Source organism: Mchenga conophoros, linkage group LG4 (genome assembly GCF_057382185.1).
Source record: "Mchenga conophoros isolate Kocher_MC1m ecotype Shallow Benthic linkage group LG4, M_conophoros_male_GT1.1, whole genome shotgun sequence".
Classification (NCBI taxonomy): Eukaryota; Metazoa; Chordata; class Actinopteri; order Cichliformes; family Cichlidae; genus Mchenga; species Mchenga conophoros.
Window position 1 is genome coordinate 24,922,536 of NC_140529.1, and position 24,765 is coordinate 24,947,300.

General features: G+C 37.8%; 1 protein-coding gene across 3 annotated transcripts; it reads right to left on the reverse strand.

The window, feature by feature from the left end:
* Positions 1-258: 258 nt before the first annotated feature.
* On the reverse strand, positions 259-24,765 carry LOC146576152 (nuclear GTPase SLIP-GC-like). 3 transcript variants are annotated; one of them, XM_085271221.1, is made up of 26 exons: positions 24,520-24,765; positions 22,132-22,213; positions 21,859-21,971; positions 20,509-20,590; positions 20,236-20,348; positions 19,876-19,914; positions 17,714-17,755; positions 17,573-17,611; positions 17,126-17,150; positions 16,912-16,983; positions 16,551-16,638; positions 16,131-16,347; positions 15,776-15,973; positions 14,301-14,507; positions 14,035-14,201; positions 5,423-5,480; positions 5,257-5,344; positions 5,006-5,127; positions 4,616-4,792; positions 4,375-4,523; positions 4,166-4,283; positions 3,948-4,056; positions 3,732-3,862; positions 3,123-3,210; positions 2,954-3,040; positions 259-1,846 (listed from the first exon to the last, which is right to left on the reverse strand). In XM_085271221.1, the coding sequence occupies exons 2-25, from the start codon at positions 22,196-22,198 to the stop codon at positions 2,958-2,960; spliced, it is 2,592 nt and encodes an 863-aa protein (XP_085127347.1). In that variant the 5' UTR covers positions 22,199-22,213; positions 24,520-24,765; the 3' UTR covers positions 259-1,846; positions 2,954-2,957. The 3 variants fall into 3 exon arrangements, with proteins under 3 accessions (XP_085127347.1, XP_085127348.1, XP_085127349.1); XM_085271222.1 differs by lacking the exon at positions 17,573-17,611; XM_085271223.1 differs by lacking the exons at positions 17,573-17,611; positions 17,714-17,755.

Consider the following 24,765-nt stretch of genomic DNA (forward strand, 5'->3'; position numbering starts at 1 on the left):
TATTGTGGAATTATAGAAGAGAGATGGAGGATTAAAGACTGGAGGATTGTATTTGACCTGTAAGGCCACTTAGACAAGAACCCTTTTTGACGAAGCAGGATCCACAATCATTTGACTTCTGGTTGATAAATGGTTTGTGGTTCAGTCTTTACAGTTCATAGATAATTTTGCTCTTTGTTACAAGCTACTGTGGTACTGCAAAATACTTTTTGGCAGGTAGCTTAGTTGTAGGGTCAGAAAAAAAACACAAGAACAAGGTTTGAAAAACCATGTTTCCATCTTACAACTATATAGAATCAATACAGAATAGAAACAACAGAAAACAATATGATATAATAACTAAAGTAGAAGGTGAGACATATTTTTGCTGCTGCTTTATTACTTATGACAACCAAAGAAACCATTGTATTACAGTAAATTAATATTTAGGTTAGAAATCTAAGTAAAATGGTATACATAAGACATGTGCTATAGAAGTTTAAGAATAAAACTGACAAATACATCACAAAAAAAATATTCAAATTTACTTAAATTGAATCCTTGAAACTGGAAAGAATCTGAATATCACAGTATCCCTGTGGTTTAAAGCACTAAAATATAAAATCAATGTTACAGATATAAAAAATCTGTAACATTGTAGTTCTACCGCTGTATAATTTTCTGTATAACTAGGGTCTACAAATAATGAACAAATACAACAAAATGGAGAAAATAGATATCAAAACATCTTTGCACAAAGTGCTGCCCTTTTGGTTTAGACCCTCACAATTAAAACCTTAAAAACCCTGGGAGGAATTCATGCTTAAAAATCTTCATCTATCCATTTTCTTCTGCTTATCCAATTCAGGGATGCTGGAGCCTTTCCCAGTTGTCAGGCGAGAGGCAGAGTACACCCTGAATAGGTTGCTAAGGTTATTACACTCAACTAAAACTAAACTAAAAACTGAGACTAGATATGAATATTTTAGTTAAACAAAATAAAAACAAACAACAGAAATGATTAAATGACCTCATTTGAAATACAAATCAGAGGAAATAGTTTTAGTTTCAGTATTTGTTAGTTTGGTAAAAATGTTATTACAATGTGCCTGACATGGTATTGATGGACATGTTTGAGACACTGGACATGTAACAAGACAAATGGGTAAACTGTTTTCAAAAAGTGAAACATTTCTATTGTTTCCACTGGTTTTCCTAAATTTTGTCTCATATTTCCACTAAATACAAAAGTAATTAAAAAAAAAAATTAACAGTAAGGCAAGGCAAGTTTATTTATATAGCACAATTCAACAACAAGGTGATTCAAAGTGCTTTACAGAGACATTAAAAAACAATAAAAAAGCATGATTTAAAATTGATTAAAAGAAAAAAACAGTAGATAAAATCAGAACGTAACAGTAATAAAAACCCAACTAAAACTAAACATTTTCAAACAATGAAAAATAAATTGAAATTGTAAGTCTTGAAACTAAACAGAAATGAAAAATAAAAATGAATGACAAAATACAAAACTAATAACACCAATTAACCTAACCCCCACGCATGTTTTTGGCCTGTGGGAAGAAGTTGGAGTACACAGAGAGCACCCACACAGACACAGGAAGAAAAAGCAAAGTCCACACAGAAAGGCCTCAAACTGGATTCAAACCCAGGAGCTTCTCTCAGTGAAGACTGAAAAATCTCATTTCATCAAATTCATTAAAAGTCAAACACAGCATTCAAAGACAGCAGGCAACACAACAGAAACGTCTGTGGTGATATCCGGAGACCTCGTGCTTTTGGTCAGTGTTCCCTCAGAGATGTTGAGTGGGTCATCAGGTTTCTGCTGTTACTGTGTGGAGTAAATCTGAAACATCCAGTAATAATAAGCACAAAGATTTTTAACACTCAGTTGCTCAGGCAAACAGTAAAATTGCCAGTGCTTACAGCTAGCTTTAAGATGTCTTGAAAGCTCCTCAGCCTAGAATAGAAAATCTTAATATCTGTTGTTTCTGTTACTGTTTGTGTAGAAAATCATTTTTGGAAACACTTTAACATGTTTGAGGTGACTCGGATGTAAAAAGGGTAAAATAACACAAATTATAAGTGGTGATATTATTCAAATACTTTGTCTGTGCACAGAAATAATTAATTCAGCATGTTTACCTCAGCTGTCAGTCTGATATGAGTCAATAAGTCACTTCTGTCCAAAGACTGTGGACAATATTCAGGGAAGTTTTTGAGCATGTCCTGAACGTTTATGTTGATAGTGCTGCTGTTTTCACAACTGTTAGCAGTTGTTTAGCAGCTGCTAGTAAACTTCTTTTAAAGTAAATCTAACATTATGGTGTCACACTTTAACACTTAGTGAAAAAAACTCTCATCCAACGTAAGAATATAATCAAACATTTTATCAGAGAGAAATGGGGTTGTTTAGGGCACCGGTGCATAACATTACCTGGCACCAATGTTAGATAAGAACCAGCTGGGTTTTTTTTTTTAGCTGAGATGATGAAAATACAAGCGGACAGCTTAAATGGCCATATGTAATTTAAAATGGCTATTTCGGATCTTTAAATTATGACAAAAGTTAATGTATATTTAGGTGCTTAGGATTGTCATCAGATTTCACCCCCTCTCTTTGAGAATTCACAGGAACTATTAAAGAAAGAAAGAAAGTAGAAAGAAAGTGTACTTTATTGGTCCCCGTGGGGAAAATCCCTCTCTGCATTTAACCCATTCACTCAGTGAAGCAGTGGGCAGCCATTGGGCGCCCGGGGAGCAGTGTGTGGGGACGGTACCTTGCTCAGGGGTACCTCAGGGTAGCTGTTCAGGGGAATCGAACCCCCGACCTTACGATCATGGGGCCGCCACTCTACCTACTGAGCTATCCCTGCCCCTGTGTTAAAGTAATTTAACACAAAATGGTTAATAATAATAATTCTGTGACATGAAATAACATTTAAATATTTACCTGGTTACTGTGATGTCATTTCTCCCTCTTGACTGCGCTTAACTTCATTGTAATGTTGCTGCACAGTTTCAAGATCCCCTGAAACATCTGAAAAACAAAAAATAAATAAAACATGCTTTGGCATTGTTCAACATACATGATTCACCTTTATAGCCTATATTTTCTTTACCTGGGAGACTCTCACTCAAAGTTGATGCCTTGAGTGAGTGTTTAATGGAGTGGTCCATGGTTTCCTCCAGTTCCTTACAGATGATCGTCTAATTAAACATCAGAGCTTTTATTACTTTTTCCAAAGTCAAATATTGAGGTTTAGAAACACCTGAAACATCTAAATTAATGTTTGTTTAGAGTGCTTGTGGCCAGTTTATACTTCAAACTCTTCAGTTCAACCCATCGTATCAGACTAAATCTTTGTAATGCTGAAAAATAAAAATATTAACAGCAGCCTCACTAATGTTTAGAGAGCAGGGGTGGGCAACTTCCAGGCTTCAAAGGCTGGTGTCATGTAGGTTTTAGATGTGTCCTTGATCCAACACAGCTGATTTAAATCGCTACATTACCTCCTCAACATGTCCTGAAGTTCTCCAGAGGCCTGGTAACAAACTAATCATTTGATTCAGCTGTGTTGACCCAGAGTGATATCTAAAACCTGCTGGACACCGGCCCTTGAGGCCTGGAGTTGCCTAGCCCTGGTTTAGAGAATGCTCAGACTGAGCCAAAGCACTCAAATACAGAAAAAACAATACTTGGTCTCATTGTATGTTATAATTTGACAAACCATCAGTTCATTCATCTTCTTCATCATGGTCTTTTTTGCATCCTCATACATGTTCCTATTTAAGGATACATGTGTCTCAATAGTCTTCCTCATTTTTTTCAGTGCATCAGTTCCAGAAATTTCTTGTGCGTCTACAAGAAAAGAATAAACTTTGTCAAAACATTTTTTTATGTACAATTGTGATTTATTACAGTGACAAGCTGACAATCTTCTTACCTTCATAGCACTTTTTCATGTTTTTCTCAATTGTCTCTGTTAGACTGTTGTAGATGATTTTCTTCCCCTTTAGGATTATTTTGTTGAGTTTTGCCTTAATTTTATCCTCCTTAAAAACATGAAACATGGATGAGTTAATAAACAGAATTAGTATTTGTAGAGTGAATAGGTAAATTCTGCTATAATGGACTGACAAACTGGATAGTTTCATGTCGTACCTCTGTCTGGAGAAATATCAGCTGCAGTTTGACATCTTGGTATTTTTGAATCAGTGATTTTGTGTCAAGTGAAAATCTACTGATGACTCCACTGAAAGATCCGCCTTTAACATCATTTCTGAAAAAAAATGTTTCATGATGGCAGTATTGACAAGTTTGTTTTAATTATTTTAAGTATAGTGTACAGTTTAAAATGTGTTTATTCTTACGGGAAGGTCTTTCTGAATTTTTCATCAATCTTGTCAGTCAAGCATGAAGCTAACATTGTGTTGAGATTTATGTGTTCCCCTTTTTTTGTTTGGTGGATGCCGTCTTTTCTAACCACAGCCTGTAGTGTCTTGAAAAAACTAGGCTCTTGCTGAAACAAATTGGAAAACCATTTTAAAAACACATGCTCATATAAAGGTCAAAATCTGTTGCTATGATGTTAATTATAATTCAGATACATACATCATGGTCCAAAAAAAATTTCAGTCTTTCTTCAGAGGTTTTGGAATTTTTAACGCCTTCTGTAAGACATTGTTCAAAATCCTTGATCGCTTCATCAACTGCTCTTTTGACTTGATCAAGTTGTTCTGTCATGTTTTTCTCGAGAACTTTACATACATCATCTGCTTTTCCAACACCCTGAAATTAAAACAGTATATTTATTTTTTATTAAAGCAGTAATAACATAAATACAACTCTCTATTTTCATTCATCATTTTGAAATTTTTTTCAGTCAGTTCCTGTCAAAAAATCTTGATAACTAAAATCTTGTTAGGTGTCAGAGTTATGGAAACATTTGAAGTTATCAATTTGTCATTAATATATTGTTCCACACAGATAACTTGATCTCACCGCTTTGCTGCACCTGGCACCTTCAATCAAAGACAGAATCCCATAAGCTCCATTCACATAGTTTATTGTCTCAGAGTGGCAGTCGTTGAGATTTTGCAGGAAGTCTTGAAGTTTGGGTATTTCTGTAAATAAAAGTAATTTAATCTAGTAACTTCTTCCTGGTTTACATAGAGGGAAAATAAAACAAGATATGCATTGAATAAGATTGTTTTCTTTTAATCACAAAATATTCTGACATGCTTACAACCTACCATTGTCATCTTCTTTTACACGTTTTCTTTTCAGGAACTCAACAGCACTCACTGTGAACACTTTGAAACCTTTATCACTGAACTGCTCCTGAAATAATGTGTTTTAATTTTAATGAAGCTTTGCCTCGCCATTACAGAAAACTGTTTGAACATCTTTAAAACTCACACTCAGTTCCTGGAATTCGTTCATCACTTCTTTCTTGGTTTCCTTGTTGTGTGCAACTCTTAAATGGATAGAAAAGAAAACTGGACTCAACATATAGCTTAATCATACAGCAACACATCAAGAAAATAGCTGAGTTTGTCTTTCAAAGGATTTGCATGTTGAGTGCAAGATTCCTTTACCACTTCAAAAAGATGTGTCAATAAGATCAGCATAATTAAAGGACTGACCACTTCAGGCCCCGCTTTTCTGCCTTCTTTTTTTTTTCTTTTTTCTTTTTTTTTTGTGTCCCGTTTGGATCTTTAGCCATCAGAATTGTTGTCTTAAGGCCAAGAAAGATGCCAAGCGGATTTATTTTACCAAGTGGATCATCATGGCCTTGCCATATTGGTCCATTTGATTGACCTTTATTATAATTATGAATTTATTTTATTTTCAGTTCCTACAAACGGGACAGACATGACTGGGCGACAGGACAGGGAGAAAGAATGAAAGAAAGAGAGGGAGAGAAAGAAAACCAAAGGGGAGAAGAGACGGTGAGAAGGGGGGGAAGAAAAAAAACAAAACACCTGGGTCACCTGTATGGAGAAAAAAAACAGAAGAGAAAGCAAACAACAAAGAGCAACATAATAAAAAAAAACGGCACCATCACAATAAACTAGCTAGCAGTAGATATCAGTAGATACTAAGTAATAAATGATATTGTGCAGCACGCAAGATAGACAGCGCACAATGTGCTTCTTTTTATTTTCTGAAGGATCGTGCTTTCTATTATTCCTGACCTTTTTTTTTTTTTTATTGTTTATGGTTTCATTCAATGGTAAATGGCCACATGCTTAAACAGATTCTGCAAACCAAAGTAGTTAAAGTAATAGTTCTGACTGCTAGTGAAAATAGTTTTATTTACAAATAACTCCCTCACTGAACTAACACAATTCCTCAAAATGTTTGTAAGTAAGTAAGTAAAATTTATTTATATAGCGCTTTTCACAGATAAAAATCACAAAGTGCTTTACAACACAGGAAATGGAAATATAAAAACAATATAACAGTAAATAAAACAATGTAAAACAATAAAACTATAAAAACAGCATAAGAAGAAATTAATCAAATGCTTTTCTAAATAAAAATGTCTTCAGCTGTTTCTTAAAAGAATCAATGGAGTCCGTGCAGCGAAGAGACAGTGGGAGAGAATTCCACAACCGTGGTGCCACAGTCTGAAAGGCCCGATCACCACGAGTTTTAAAACGAGTGCGCGGTACCACCAGCAGTCTCTGATCTAATGACCTTAAAGCCCGAGAAGATGAATGTGGTTTCAGCAGGTCAGATAAATGTACTCTCTGCTTATATTCCTTCATATTAAATATTTTTTAAATAACTTATTTTAACATTGCATTCAACAACAAACTTAAAGGGCCAAATTGCAATATATTTCTTCACGTCAATATACAGGCTGCAAGGGGGGGTGACGTGGGCCGCAAGTGGCCCCCGGGCCATGAGTTTGAGACCCTGTTCTGAAGTATAAAAGGACAACGCTTTGTGATTTTCTATAAAGTTATGTTTAGCTATGTGTATACCACGGCACCTTTTTGACAAACATGCTGAAAGTGGAAAATGAGAAACATGTCCCATGCTGTACTTGAACCCACAACCTTAGACAAACAGATCTAAACTGTTTCGCATTCGTTTTGTATCGTAGTGCTAAATCACTACAGATGTAATATACTTTTGTCCACTATGGTTTTCCGGCGCTATTTCAAGTCTGAGTTGCCACTTCTGGGCCCTGTTTCAGGAAGCCGGTTTAGTGGAAAAACTGAGTAAGTATACCCTGAGTTAACGAAAACTCTGGGTTTTCGGTTTCACAAAGCGAGTTCAGCTGCAGCCTGAGTGAGTCACTATGACGACACACGCCGTGAAGCTAACCTGCCCCCTAGCAGGTTTACCACAACTAACCCTGACTGTCTCCGCCCCTTTGTCGGAAACCTGACAGTAGGAAGTGTCAGACATGGCGTGTCCCTTCCTTGAAGAGCCGGTAGATATCGAAGCCCAAATTCTCCGCAGAGCTCTCCGCCGGGAGAGAGTGATTCGAGCGCGTCTGGACATCTTATCATTACCTGATGATTTCCTGTGCGAACGTTACCGTTTCTCAGCACAATCTATAATTTATTTGGATAACATCCTCAGGCCATATATTACGCATGTGACACATCGCGGACATGCTCTCAGTTCTGTACATATTATTTGTATTGCACTTCGGTTTTTTGCAAACGGGAGCTTTCTGTATAATATTGGTGACGCTGAGCACGTTTCCAAGGCTACCGTCTGTCGGGCAGTCAGGAATGTTACAGTTGCACTGAAACGTCTCCTGTACTCGTCTGTGGTGTTCCCCGGTCATAGACCCACAAGATTCATCAAAGAGGGATGCCACAAAATTGCAGGTATCAGGATGAACAAAACTTAATTTATGATGTGGTGATACTTGAACTACTACTTAAATTTTACATTTATTTTCAGGGTTCCCAGGCGTGATTGGCTGTATAGATGGTACTCACATTCCAATTATTGCTCCTTCAGTAAATGAAGGAGACTATGTGAACAGGAAGTCTTTCCACAGCATTAATGTACAGGTACATAGTTCCCTGTAGCATTTCAAACTAACAAATTATTTCATCATAGTAATGGATGCTAATTTGTGTTCTCTGCACTGTGAAGATCATATATGATGCTGCCAACATTATCACAAATGTGGAAGCCAAGTGGCCAGGCTCTGTCCATGACTCACAAATATTCCGTGAATGTACACTGAGCACAAAATTTGGACATGGTGAGTTGAAAATACTTTAAAATATATAAAGACCAATTGCTTCAGGGACATTTGAACTGAAGTGTATCCTTCTGTCTTAGGAGAGTTCACTGGCTACTTGCTTGGTGATAGGGGGTATCCATGTTTACCCTATTTGCTTACCCCTTACCCTGACCCTGAACCGGGCCCACAGCAGCGATATAATCTGGCTAATTGCAGGACAAGAGCCAGAATTGAAATGACTATCGGAATGCTTAAGGCCCGGTTCCAGTGCCTGCAAAGACTCAGGGTCACCCCAGAAAGGGCATGTGACATTATTGTGGCATGTGTGATTCTTCACAACATTGCCACAATTAGAGGAGAACACTGTCCTTCTGAACCAAACAGCAGTGATCCAAACCATGAACATCCTGACCCTCCCACGGACATACAAGATGGAAGAGCAGTCAGAGACACCATATGTCACAATCATTTCTTTTGACCCATCACCTCAACATGTTGAAAGAAGAATAAACAGATTTTTTGTTCAACTGGCTTTATTGGTCGCCTGTGTTTCCTGTACACAAAGTATTAAAAGATGTAAACCTCATAGAGTGTCTCTGTTGCTTCCTCCTCTGTAACAGCTGTCAATGTTTCTTCATTATTTTCCTGTAGTAAAGAAATAAACAACATTGCTGTTCTACTGTAAACTCATATAATCTGTGGAGTATTACTCACAACTGCATGTTGGTCTGGCTCAACAGGAGGCTGCACCAGATGCAGTACACCACCACCATCAACTGATAGAATATGAGGTTTATACAGGTCACTTATAACTTACAAGGGACCAAATGGCAATTAACAAACATACCAATCACCTTACACTTCATTGTCATTATGCTCTCAAAGACAACCAAGACTGAGGCAAGGCAAAATCAGTAGGAACATAACTTCACTACAAAATAATCCATTATGGTAAAGAGTTTATCAAATGAATGAGTAGCACTGCGAAGGTGACTGTGAAGAAAGGATGTATGCACATCATGTATTATTTTGAATTTACCCCCTATGTAGGCACTTGTGTCTTGCGGGGTTATTGACTCAGAGGATGTCCCCGCAGAGATGCCTTCGGCCACAGGGCGCCCACTGTTTTGGCTGAGGGCCAACTGCTCAGCCTCTGTGAGTGGTGGTGGTGGAGGACCCCCACCTGTTTTTCGGGCCTCCGCTTTTTTTCTGTTGGCTATAACGGGTCACATTTGAGCATACAGAGTAAGCAAATATGTACTTGTAATGTGCTCAGATAATTTCAATAAGTGCTTACAGACAGAAAATTAATGTAGCCTCTAACTGCAATTGATTTACATCGGACAAACAGACCAAGCACTATGGCTCATAATACAATTACACCTTACCTGTTTGGACTATATTTTTATATTTCATTTTTACTTGCTGCCAGGCACGTTTGGGGCCTGTTGGGTTGCACCTGCGCTCACATCACGTCACAAAATAAAATGTATAAAATAACAAATAAAATAACATATGATAAAATAACGTGTTAAATGGGTGGAAATCCCTAGATCAATGTTTATATTAACACTCACGCATTGACTCTGTCGGCTATGTTTTGCCATGCATGCTCACTTTCTTTTGCAGCTGTCGCTGTGTTACTTTTTTCCGCGGAATTTGCATGTTATCGGCATATGCTGCCATCAGCATTTCGGCCTCAAGCGCTGTGAAATACATTGACCGCGCCTTCTTTCCCTCCGTCTCCATGGTGACTCGCTTAATCTGTGCTCCGCTTATCAGGGCTTTATGTATCCTCGTCCGCGCGCTTCACTTGGGGTTAAAGCAACTCCGCCTTGATTGAACTAATTGTTATCAGCCTTTCTGAAACCGAATATTCCGAGTTGGACAGTTCGGGGTTACTCAACCGTGAGTGTTGTTTTTCACTCTGAGTTTTCCAAACCGGCTTCCTGAAACAGGGCCCTGGAGAAGAAATCAGATCTCAGAGCTCTGTCATCATTAACCACAGGTAAGAAAAAGGTTATCTGAAATAAGAGTAAACCTACAGAACGAATATGCAGCTGTGTTTTGAAGGGTTATCTGATTTATGACAGCTAGCGTCCATCATTTGGTTAAACAGTTGTGTCAGTTGTGCTGAAGTGACGAGCTAAATGATGAATGAACGGGAGGTTTCAGTTATTCGTGTTGCTGTCATGTTGTAATGGTAAATAAGCTGGGTGGGTTTCTGACAGTGTTGTGTTCATATCTTAGAACATTAGAAATGCTCACTGACAGAAATAGAGCACAGACCTGCTATTTTCATTTCTTTAAATAAAAATTTCATTCAAACACTTTTTTCTATATCCAAGTGTTTTATATCTAACATTCACACTAAGATAAATACATCAGATGGTCGGTTGCGCCGTGTGTCTGGCGACACTCTTGATGGAGGACATTGAATGACATCTATTAATTCGGAACCACGATAACAGAATTCTGGCTGACTGGAGCTGGCTCGGACCTGGCTTATTGAAGAACAAGAAGTGGCTACAGCTGTTCAAAGTCCCACAAGGCTGGCTGACATGATAGACGATGGGCAGGGCTGTGAGTACACAGACTGTGTTTATTGAACGCAATATGGATAAGATCTTGGAGAAGAAGATGATCAGCTGAACACGGAACACACACACACACACACGCATGTACACTGACACAGACCTACATTCACCCCCCCACCCCCTCCAAACGCCTTGGAAGTGTCTTCTATGTTGTGAGATGTGATGATTCATGTGCTATGTGCTGAGGTGTTTTTTTTTTCTGTGTCAAACTGATCTCCCTGTTGGAGCTCAGTCTGGGGAGTTCTTTTTTCTCCTCCCTAACCCCTTCCATTGTTATACCTCTCTGACCTGTCTTCCCCATGTGACGTAATGTATGTATGGTCGGAAGGGTAAGATGGCTCTGGCAAGGCTGGCAGCAACCCAATTTCCCTCGGGATGAATAAAGTATTATGTCAATGAAAAATTGTACTTAGTAGTCAGTATAAGCTTTTAATGATATAAGTTTACATGTGATAGAATACTGCATGATGACCTTTTTATTACTTAGAACTGATTGTTCTTTATAAAAACTTGTTCTGATATTTTTATCTGAATCTTCCCACAGCGATAGTAAGAAGCTCAACAAGCAGTTCTGACCTCTTACCAGGAAAAAGAGCTGCTTCCCACATTCCACCACACACACACACACACACACACACACACACACACACACACACACCTACCAACATTCCACTGAACAAATGTATTCATTATTGTATTACTTTTCTCATGTATAAATAAAGACAAGTGCAAGAACAGAGCGCTGATCACAGGGCCCCCACTCTCGTGTGAGCGCTCTGTGACCGCCCTTGCAAGTAAAACCTGCAGCGTGTGTGTGTATCCACTCTCTGACTCTCAGCTGAAGAAGTGTCATTTAGAATAAATCTCTTGACATATTATCAATCAATCAAGAGCAAATCAGGGGTCAGCATCTTGCCCAAGGATACTTGCATGCAGACTTTCTTTACTGCCCTTCTAAATTATACCGTCTATACAGAGATGCTTCCTGGTGCAAAACAGTGTCCTTGCATACACCTAATAAACAACACAGGATTATCATGGTATTGTTACAACCCCCTCTGCTAGGGGACAGGGAGTGAAATAAAGGTTTTATTGCAAAATTCAAACAGAAAACCGACAGGGCCCCGTACTGCAGACCACTGGGCATATAACCAGCACAAAATTAACTAAACCTAAAACCTAAAGCTAACTAAGGCTAACCTCACGAGCAGTAACACCTCAAAAATCTACTCAAGCTAAGTTCAACCATAGTTAGGGGTTAACAAGCAGAGTTCAACACTATGAACAGTGTTTAGCGAGCAGGATATCATCTCAAATGTACTTCATGAAAGTATAGGTAATTAATGCAGAAACACAGCCCCAAGGGTGGTAACACTATATAATATAATTTACAAATAAACAAGACAATCAAATAAAATCATAAAGTAATGTGAAAAATTAATGTTACCTACATTATCTAAGTACAAACTGGTGTTTATCCTTTGATAATGTAACACAAGCTTTGTCCCTACCAGGCCTTGAACCTGTTCTCTGACGGTTCTGTGTAAGCAATCTTTTTTTATTTCATTGGCCGTTGCTGCATTCACACTGAATGCATTACAGCCAATACGCAATGGCCCCCCACAGAAAGAGTAGCAGTTTACCCACTAAACCTCTCAGTGAGACACATGACAAGCTAACAAACTGTAGATGAGCCTTGTGGTGAGTATTACCTCATAGGTGGGGCCCAGACTATGGTGAGACACAGACAAACCAGTACACAAATTATATTCAAATGAGGGATGCTGTAATAGAGTGAATTGTTGCCTTATGGCTTATAAACTGGGAAGTGAACGTGATATCGATGTGTTTTAAAAACTGTGGGGATCCCAAGAAGTTGTTCTACACATGTGTGGATTTTTGTTTGTGTAGAGCTTAAATTTAAGGTCACAAGTGCAAGTTAAAAAATGTTCTGTAAAAACTTTGCTCCAAAAGTGGTTGGTGAAATTAAACAGGGAGTGAATTTCCGGGTACTGTTTATAAGGCTGGGGAAACCTGCAGTAAGCTTTCGTCACGACGAAACATTTCTCCCACTGAAAACACTATGTCCAGTTGAACAGAATCAACTTTTGGGGATTAACTTACTTGGATGATTGAACATGTATCTAGATGTTAAAGAAAAAAAATTCACCTGAGGATTTGTGTGCCTCACACTAGCCTCATGCTAACTCTCCAATACACATGAATGGGGAGGGATTTGAGAGACAGAAAAACTGTAGAAATGAAGTGAAATAAATATCTTAGTTTTGCAGACAGTTCCTCTGGTCAATTTGGTGTAACAGTAGGGTCTAAGTCAAACGGTGTGGGAGAAATATGGCCTAAAAGAAGGAAAGTGATTCAAAGTCAATGTGACCCTATCAGCAGAAAAGAGGAATATTTCAGAAAGTGTATAAATTGTAAAAATCTGAATGGAAGCACGCAGCTCACAGACAAGCGACAAATGGTGTGAGACTAGTTAGCGGCTAAAGACATAGATTAATAATAAACAAAAATGGCTGCTGCTTTACAATGATCCAATGAAAATACAAATAAGCAAAATGGCCACTGACATTAACATCCATGGCACAATTTATTCTTTAACATGCAATTGGAACACCTTAAGTCTTTTCAAAAAAAAAAAAAAAAAAATCCCTGCCCTTGAAATAACAACAAAGGAATAACTAGAGAACACATTTCCTAAAGAAAACTCAAGTGTGAATGTGGATAGCTGAATTGTTTGAGATGAAATGTCATAACTTCTGAACCTTTGGTTGGAAAAATATCCATTGAGCTGAAATACACCGAACCATTCATCTGAAAGTCAAAGTGCAGAATTGCTGAAAGCTGAAGTTCACAAAGTCTAAATTTTCTTTTGTCATTTAATCAGCTTATTCTGTTCAGCTACTTTCAAACTCTGAAACTACTTCTTCAGTGTGAACTTCTGCTCTCATGTGAATGAGTTGGTGTATTCAGTGTACACACTGGTGTACAAGACTAAGTAATTATAAAAATTCAACTCAAACGATTCAGCTGTCAGCATTCACACTGAATTTTCTTCAAGAAATGCATTCTCTAGTAAACTGGTACTATCTTAGTCTTGATAATAGTATGTGTCTTTAATATGATTTTTGATATCAGTTATTGAGTACTTTTGCCAACACATTCAGCACTGTGTGGTTTGGTAATTCACTTACCGATCATCTGCAGGATCAGACTTGGTGCAGATAAAGTGGATTTGCTGACATTGACCACCATTTCCAATGAGGCCATGTGCACTTTTTAGGATCTCCCAGGCTTCAACTTCTGATGCTGCTCGAGTAATTTCAGCCACTATCCACACAGTAGAACAATCTACAACAATCTGAAAGAGAATCATAGAATGTCAATTTTAAATAATTACACAAAACAATGTTCAGACAACACAGGACAAAACAAGATGCAGTGGATGTGAATAAAATACCTGTTTCCACATTTCGTTCCTGCTCTTGTTACGATCACCATTTCCAGGAAGGTCCACAAGTGTGACATGCTGGAGGAGCTCATTGTGTGGCACCCTGACAGTCACACTTTTCACTAGTGGCCAAAACCACTGCTGTGCTTTAGATCCATCTTCCTGCTTTGGTCCACCCTTTGTGTATATACGAAGTTTTTGAGATAACTCTTGAGCCTGCAATAAATGAAATAAATACGATAATGCAAGACACGTAACCTGTACAATCACTGAACGTGTCTTCAAATTGGATTAAAGAAGTAGTGCAACGTAAAATATGACTGAAGAGCAACGATAACGTGTAGTGAGTATTGTAGCTTTTAGTGATACTATACCTGAATACGTACCTATACCTAACTGAATTTCTAAAACTTACAATTACAGTAAATTAGGAGCAGAAAACCCAAAATACAGCACAGGCTAATGTAAGTATGTACAACCATATGTACACTCTTGACCTCAGGAGCTAATACTGACATCTTTAGGATGAAAAACTTTTTGAAAGCTTTTCTCATACCATCTATCCATAACATGACTTTTTGTTTGTTTCAAATCCTCTAAATCCATTTCAGTGGAACTCAAATTTGTTTGTTTTTTTCTCCTTTTTTAAAGCTATTCCTTGATGAACTTGCTGAGTTGCACAGCGACTATCACTCATTCTGTTAAAAAACTAAAAAACAAAAAGAATTAGAACCTGCCCTGGTACATTTGGTTGTCATTTTATGGATTTGGAGGTGTGATAAATAAAAATGTTCTCAGTTACAAATCCACTAAACTTGCAGTTAAATTAGTCCAATTTCTATAGAGTCGGCCGAGAGTAAATTATGTCAGTCCTCGCAAACTGAAAACATAAATACTTTCTCAAAGAATGCATTATTTAGAGTTTCTGAGCTTACTGTGTCACATTCCAAAGATTTCTTCATGGAGTTTAAAATTTCTGGAATATGTCTGAAATGCTTTTCTTCAATGAGGTTTTTGTTTTTCCACTCTCTGAGTGCTCAGATAAAGTAGAAAAGGTCTATATAAGAATCAGTCTTCCCTATTTAAGTAGGATGGCAGGACCTGACAAGGGAGCTCAGTGTGCTGAGCTGCAGGAGGCAGCTGGAAAACATTGTAAATAAACATTCACATTTTTGTTTCTGTCTTTGGTCCTTTGATCACATCTAGTTTTCAAACTGGTCAAAAGCAGCACTGAGGTTTGATTAAGGCAAGAAAAGATTTGTTTTGTGATTTTGGTCTGTAGCACTTATCAAAGATGCATTATATTCTACTCTGCTTCTATTTTTTTTTCTTTCTTCATTTTTTTAATAACAGTTAAAGCCCAATTTGCATAGAGTAGGCCGTCTATAAATTATATCAATTTCAGACTTTGCAAACAAATTTCACTCAGTAAAACAAGAAACATTCTAAGTAATAGTAAGTAATAGAATAGCATTTGACCTTACTGTGTCACAATTCAAAGATTTCCTCTTGGACGCTAGAAATTCTGGAATATTTTTGAAATACTTTGGTTCTATAAGGTTTTCAGGGGATTTGTCTTTCCATTCATCTCCATACAGGGCTGACAGCTTTTTAACCATGTCCCGATAGTCATCATCACCTTTCTTGTAAGTTTTCAGTGACCATAATTCATCATGCCACTCCTAAAACAAGATAAAAACAAAAACAATCTTTGGGTTTTCTTAAATGTCATGCAGACTAACTAGAAATTATAATTATTATAATTATGTATTATATAATTATTATATACATACTTATATATACATATACTGTGAAAAATAAACATTCATTTTATTGTACCTCTTCTTTAATGAACTCAATTTCCGCTTCATACTTTAAGCTACGTGTGTTAGCCTCCACTTTAATCACGACTGAGGTGCATGCGCTGATACTTCCAGTGGGCAAAAGATTCTTCTCATCAATGATGGCATTGATTAACGAGCTCTTTCCAGCCCCAGTTCTTCCAAAGACACCAACAAGCTCTCTCTTGTTAATCTCTAAATCACTGATTTTATTCCTATGGAACAAGAGTTTAAATGTGAGTTAATTTATTCAACAATGAAATGTATCGCAAAATTAGAAAGCCATCTCTTTGTGAACACCTTGTGTATATGATTTCCGTTCACCAGAATAGTCTTACAAAAGACATCTGGATCTCATATAAATAAAGCTTCATTATACCTTAAGTAAAAGGTCTTACTTAAATGTTTATATACCCACTTTATAAAAGCACCAAGTTCTTCTTTGTCGTTTATTTGGTCCTTGATTTGTTTCATTATGCGTTTCACTTCAGACAATATTCTGGTGTCTGTCAAAGTGAAAGTAAAGAAGTGTTTAGCAGGAATTATGAACCATTATAAACACACAATGTGATACACTGATATCCAAAAAGGGTAATGTATCAGGTTCTTATGGACCACTTACCAAGTACTTATGGCACAAGTTGATTGTTCAATGTTTGATTTGAAATAAGAAAAATTTAATATAGTACCTCAGATACCAGCAAACTGATGATAAAGTTTTTTCCTGCTATACAAGAAAAATTTCATTGGATATGTTGTTTAGAAACAAAGAAAAATACCTGAGTCACAACGTCTTTTAGCTGCTGGGAAACATTTGAGGGACTCAGCCTGAAGATCCGACTTTCGCTTTCCTAAGCCACAAAAAAATATCCGTTTGTTGGCTGGGTCTCTCTCGATATCCAAACTTAAGCTCAATGGAATCATTTAGTCAAAATAAAAATATTTCTGCTTTGAAAGATGAATATCAGATGTAATAGATAGTATATATCTTACCTTTGGAACTTGTGGATGGCAAAACCTGAGGATGAATATCAGCTATACAGATCACTATTTGCATTGGCATTGTTCGTTAACAACATTTAAAGGACACTAACATACAAGTTTTACAATCAACAAACGTAAATGCAGTGATTTTTTTTATTAGCCAGCAGACTGATGAAAAATAAATTATAATAACCTTCTTCTTAGTAAACATTGGTGATACTATGAGACAATTCTTTCGCATAATTAAGTCCCAGTCCCAAAGACCTACAGAGACTGTTGGCAAACCCCCTAGCTAGGGCAAAATGTATATTCCCCAACCCCCTATGAATTAAGTTTTTAGATTCAGTCATTTATTGGCTACTGTAGAGAGTGGTCAGTCTCTATAAACCAGAGAATGGAGCTTTACTTTGTCTCAGGCAGTTGGCCCAAATGTCTGAAGTTCAGTATAACCCTTACCTGACCCACATCAGCTGCTTCTTCATGCTCCTGTTTAAGCTGCAGATAAAAAGTGCAAAGCAGTGTTTAATATTAAGCTCTTAAACATGTATTTGTCATATGGACATTAAATCTGAAGGGGAAAATTTTTTTTTAACTTACTTGGAAAAAAACAATTGGTTCCTGATTTGAGTTTTGTTCTTCCTATCACAATCAAAACAATTAAAATCTACATTAGTTAAGAATGAAAATACAATTAAATATAATTACTGCCAGTGAAACACTGTCACCAGTGGGTCACTTGGTGTTTGCTTTCTGCATTAGAGTATGACTTCTTGTTCCAACACACAGTGGTGTTTTTGTGTAGCTTATCTGGGTAGCCAATTTAATTAAAAACTTATAACGTATTTCAAGGTGTAATCTTCAACCATTCACTCAGGAACACAGAATTGGAGACTCGACTTCACACCCTTAAACATCCCGTAGCTAGCCAGGCCCCTTTAGCCGGGGCACAGCCAAAGGTAGTGTAGGCCCCATTGGCTTCCTCTGGCAGATTGTCCCGAGCAGTCGGGGAAACAAGATGACTGGGTGACAATAGGGCTGCCACGATTAGTCGACTAGTCACGATTACGTCGACTATTAAAATTGTTGACGACTGATTTAATAGTCGACACGTCGTTTGAAGCTTTGTAAGATCCCAAAAGACGCAGGAATGAGTAGTAGGATTTAAGAGTGTAATAACGGACTGAAACAGAAGATGGCAGCACTGCATGTACAAGGATGCCAGCTGCCGTTAAACCCCGAAGAAGAAGAAGTAGCTGTGTCCCAGAATTCATAGCGCGACCCAGCTCAGTTTCCAACAATGGCGGCAGCTAGTTAGTGTTAACATTACTCTTATTATTCTTTCTGGGTCACAAAATAAACGTTTAACATGTTTTCAGGCAAGAATGTAGCTGTGTAAACCTCAAATATCTGCTCAGTTTATCAAGACAACACATATTTTCAAAAGCGCTCCGACGTTTTCGGAGGCGTCTGTTACCCACTAGCTCGATAGCTAGCTGGGGTTCAAGGCTCACTAGAGCCCGTGAGAACACCGGACTCCCGGCAAATCGTTTTCAAACCCACCACCGTCTTTCGCTACTCAGGTTAAACATGATATATAAGTCATTTAGATAACTTAAAAATGTTATTGTTTGGCCTTTTTTTAGTATTTTATTTGTTCCTGAGTAAATCAGTTTGGCTGAGATTAAAGTTATAGTTTTTACACAGCTGAATAAAAGTCAAGCAGACAGCTGATTATCAGAAGTGTGAGATGCTCGAGAATATACTCCAGTGTCCCGTTATATTTTAGATAGCAAGGAGTTTATTAAACTTCACCGAAACAATCTGCAAATTTCATTAAAATTTAACAAACTATCATCTTGTCTTTATTTTTAGTTACCACATACCTTAAACACTTAAAGCTGTAAGCTAATGATAGTTATATAAGAGCAGATGCTGCTGGTGCAATAAGCTTGTACGTTTTATGTCCAATGGATGCATGATCTGTTTAGTTGACTAATCGCAAAAATAATCGGTGACTAGTCGACTATCAAAATAATCGTTTGTGGCAGCCCTAGGTGACAATGAGGAGGAAGCCCCTGGTACACCACCAACCCATTCATGTGTCTAATTGTTTTTCCCTACTTGGCGACACACCCGCAGGGGATCAAACTCTGGTAATTGGTGATTCTGTTCTGAGACATGTAAAGCTAGAGACATCAGTCAAGATGGCCTGAACAGGCGACAGTGAGGGAAATTTAAAACTGCTGGCTAAGGGTAAACATAAATTCAGTAAAATTGTAATTTACGTTGGCAATACTGACATCCGGTTATGTCAATCAAAGGTCACTAAAATTAATATTCAATCGGTATGTAACCCTATAGGCCAGCGGTCCCCAACCTTTTTTGTGCCACGGACCGGTTTATGCCCGACAATATTTTCATGGACCGCCCTTTAAGGTGTCGCGGAAAAATCCAACAAAATAAAACTAGTACCGGTACCGGAAAAAAAAGAAAATTTATTCATAACACGCGTGAAAAGACCAAGGAAAACCGAGTAAACGATAAAAACGATAACAAAATAATTTTGAAAACCGATAAAAACCCTGAAAACTATACATTTCACACCTGAGCCTCAACTCTCGCGGCCCGGTACCAAACGACTCATGGACCGGTACCGGTCCGAGGCCCGGGGGATGGGCCCGCAGCTATAGGCAACAGAATGAAACTCTATTTTGTCTCAGGTAGTTGGCCCAATGTCTGAAATTCATTATAATCCTTACCTGAACCAAACCAGCTGCTTCTTCATGCTCCTGTTTACCCTGCAGATAAAAAGTGCAAAGCCAAATAAAATACTGAGCACTTAAACATGTATTAAAAATTGTATTTCTCGTATAGATACTAAATCTCAAGGAAACAAAATAGTTTGTAACTTAATTGAAAAGAAGTGACTATTTCTTGATTTGTGTTTATTTCTTTCTAGCACCACCAAAACATTGTAAATCCATATTAGTGAAGAATTAAAAAAAAATTATGCTACATATTGTTACTGCCAGTACATTTTTTTTAATATCAAGATAGTTCTAACAAAAATTAAACCTCTGTACACTAAAATAACAATGATTGTCAAAGAAATCAATTACCTTTAACAGCTTGAGGTTATTCTTGAATATCACTCTTGGTCCAGCTTTTGGGATCAAAATATCAATTTCTCGATCATCTAGATAATACAGACTTTCCGCATTGATTTGTTCATCTGTAATTAAAAGTAAAATTGAAGAGATAAAGATTATTCTCAACTTGCTTCAGAAATTCTCGCTAATGAGTGAAAAAGCAATCCGCACAGTTCTATAAGCTGTTTTACAGTTAACAGATCAAATAATAATCAATATCTGTCAATCAGATCAATACTTTACCTTTAAATTTCTCCACCCAATCACTTAGGCCCCATTCAAGCAGTGTGTTTCTTACGAAATCATCCATGACCAAGAAATGAAACTGAAATATAAAATGCAATATTTAACCAGACAGCACTGCTTTAAAGATTAGACATCATGATCAACTTTAATCCTTTAATGCATACAGAATACAATAGAACTTTATTTGTATAGCACATTCAAAACCAGCGGTACACCAAAGTGTTTTACAGTAATACAATAATTTAAAGAAAGGAAACTAACGGAATAAATACACCAACAGGCGGAGAGCACTAATTAGTAGTGATGGGACGTTCTGTATCGAGGCTTCGGAGCGTGTGTCGAGTAATGGAGGGGGCGTTTCCGCGAAGCGCGTATCGAGGCTTGCTTCATTTATGGGAGGAGCTGAAAATGATGACGTCCGAAGCCTCGCTGCCCGGCTGTACCACGTGACTGGTTCATGAAGTGGTTCGAACTTTGCCGCGAGCTATGACAGCGATATAAACCCCTCAGACTTCATTCAAAAATGTGGGTGTTTGATGGAGAGTTGCGGTTAGTGTGAGTTTGGAGACCGTTTGGAGGTTTATGAGAGTGAGGAGAGAAAGTCTGGAGAGAATGGAGCCAGCTAAGAAGAGGAGGATGTCCTCCCCTGTGAGGGAACATTTTGATCTTATTCCTCCCAACAAGGTATGTAAATTTCTACAGAAGATGTATTTTCATGATACTGATGGTGCAATACAATTTATGTTAAGCTGTCTTTACTTTTGTACAAGGTGAAGTGTTTGCTATGTGCCAGGGAGCTGGGATATAACAACAACACCTCATCCATGCTTAGGCACTACAGAGCTTTGCATGAGAATAAGGGGAACACCGATTGTGGAGCAAGACCAGGTGAGCCATCAAATGCCATGATAATATAGGATGCAGTAATGTTACTAAATGATATAACAATATTATACAACTGTAATAAGTTACGTGTGTGATATTTATATTTGTGCTTTGTCTTTATTGTCTTTCCTCAGGAGAACAATCTCAAATAGATGAAGACCTGGTCAGCATGGTGATTGAGGACTCCCAGCCATTTAGCATTGTGGAGGACAAAGGATTTAAAAGATTTGTTAAATCATTAAATCCCAGCTATGTTCTCCCCACTAAAAAGGTCGTAAAAGCAGTGAAAATTTAGTTTTTACAGAATAAAATGTGAACAGGCAGGACTGAGGCTCAAAGCCTCAGTGTGTAGCTGTCCATACCTCAACGTTACAAAAGCACAACCACTGTCCACACCCCAACCTAACAAAAATTAAACCTCTGTACACTAAAATAACAATGATTGTCAAAGAAATCAATTACCTTTAACAGCTTGAGGTTATTCTTGAATATCACTCTTGGTCCAGCTTTTGGGATCAAAATATCAATTTCTCGATCATCTAGATAATACAGACTTTCCGCATTGATTTGTTCATCTGTAATTAAAAGTAAAATTGAAGAGATAAAGATTATTCTCAACTTGCTTCAGAAATTCTCGCTAATGAGTGAAAAAGCAATCCGCACAGTTCTATAAGCTGTTTTACAGTTAACAGATCAAATAATAATCAATATCTGTCAATCAGATCAATACTTTACCTTTAAATTTCTCCACCCAATCACTTAGGCCCCATTCAAGCAGTGTGTTTCTTACGAAATCATCCATGACCAAGAAATGAAACTGAAATATAAAATGCAATATTTAACCAGACAGCACTGCTTTAAAGATTAGACATCATGATCAACTTTAATCCTTTAATGCATACAGAATACAATAGAACTTTATTTGTATAGCACATTCAAAACCAGCGGTACACCAAAGTGTTTTACAGTAATACAATAATTTAAAGAAAGGAAACTAACGGAATAAATACACCAACAGGCGGAGAGCACTAATTAGTAGTGATGGGACGTTCTGTATCGAGGCTTCGGAGCGTGTGTCGAGTAATGGAGGGGGCGTTTCCGCGAAGCGCGTATCGAGGCTTGCTTCATTTATGGGAGGAGCTGAAAATGATGACGTCCGAAGCCTCGCTGCCCGGCTGTACCACGTGACTGGTTCATGAAGTGGTTCGAACTTTGCCGCGAGCTATGACAGCGATATAAACCCCTCAGACTTCATTCAAAAATGTGGGTGTTTGATGGAGAGTTGCGGTTAGTGTGAGTTTGGAGACCGTTTGGAGGTTTATAAGAGTGAGGAGAGAAAGTCTGGAGAGAATGGAGCCAGCTAAGAAGAGGAGGATGTCCTCCCCTGTGAGGGAACATTTTGATCTTATTCCTCCCAACAAGGTATGTAAATTTCTACAGAAGATGTATTTTCATGATACTGATGGTGCAATACAATTTATGTTAAGCTGTCTTTACTTTTGTACAAGGTGAAGTGTTTGCTATGTGCCAGGGAGCTGGGATATAACAACAACACCTCATCCATGCTTAGGCACTACAGAGCTTTGCATGAGAATAAGGGGAACACCGATTGTGGAGCAAGACCAGGTGAGCCATCAAATGCAATGATAATATAGGATGCAGTAATGTTACTAAATGATATAACAATATTATACAACTGTAATAAGTTACGTGTGTGATATTTATATTTGTGCTTTGTCTTTATTGTCTTTCCTCAGGAGAACAATCTCAAATAGATGAAGACCTGGTCAGCATGGTGATTGAGGACTCCCAGCCATTTAGCATTGTGGAGGACAAAGGATTTAAAAGATTTGTTAAATCATTAAATCCCAGCTATGTTCTCCCCACTAAAAAGGTCGTAAAAGCAGTGAAAATTTAGTTTTTACAGAATAAAATGTGAACAGGCAGGACTGAGGCTCAAAGCCTCAGTGTGTAGCTGTCCATACCTCAACGTTACAAAAGCACAACCACTGTCCACACCCCAACCACACCTCACCTCACAGTAAATGATCATTTCCATTTCAAGCATTTCCAAATAATCATTTCCCATACTGCCACTATAAATATACACAGTGTACTGCCATCACTACAATATACATGTTTTACACACTCCTTTTGTTGTTGACATTTACAGGCTGTGTGCAAAATGCCACACTCTTCAAATTCATGCCAGCTATTATTTTTACGTCCAGTAGGTGTCCTGCTAGAGCAAATGAAGCTTCATGAAGCTTCGCGTTGGGGTGAACCAATTGGATGAAAAGCTTCAGTGCTTCATGGGGCTTCATCTGCCCATCACTACTAATTAGCTGCAGCGCAGTGAAAATATGCAAAAGAAAATACAAACACAACTCGACTAGGAGATTATTCAGCAATAAAATAAAATCATTAAAACTACATAAAAGAACATTTGCAGGATACAAATACTAACTAGGGAAGGCTAAATTGAATAAAAAGGTTTTCAACCGCGATTTAAAAGATTGAACTGATTCAGACTCAGGAATAGCAAAATAGGAAGATTATTTCAGAGTTTGGGTGCAGCTATGGCAAAAGCACGATCCCCTCTGGTCTTCAACCGTGCCCTAGGTTGCACTAAGAGCAACAGGCCCATCTACTAGGAGTGTACAAGCTGCGAAGTTTAACAAGATAGCTGGGAGCAATGTTATTTATAATTTTAAAGGTAACCAATAGTCATTTAAAATCAATACGGTATTTGATGGGAAGCCAATGAAGGTCAGCGAGGATAGGGGTGATAGAATCAAACCTGCCAGTTCCAGTTAAGAGGCGTGCAGCCGCATTTTTAACAAGCCGAAGTCTGCGGAGAAGGGGATTGGAGGCCAAAATAGAGGGAGTTACAGTAGTCTAATCTAGATGCAATAAAGGCATGGATAAATTTCTCAAGGTCCTTACTGGGTATATAAGGCTTGGCCTTGGCAATTTGGCGTAATTGGTAAAAGCTAGATTTAACTACAGTGGAGACTTTGTTTGTCAACTTTAAAAGAACTGTCCAAGTGCGCCATCGTCGCACTCTCATACATCATCAGAGACACTGATATTAAATTCAGATTAAAAGTTTAAACTGCTCACCTTTTGTTAGAAGTAATGCTGGAAAAGGCTGGTGAAGAAAGGAGTGAGACACAAACAGGAAACAGGCGGAAAAAATAAAAATCGAGCAAAAAGCAAAGTCCACAAATGGATAAGGTTAAAATCAAACTGGAACTGTGTGGCTCAGACTGCACTATTGCAACTGCAATATAATAGAAGTTTACATATACATATAATAGAAAGGTAAACCCAACATGAATAAGGCGGGAGCAGGAAAAGCAGAACGGA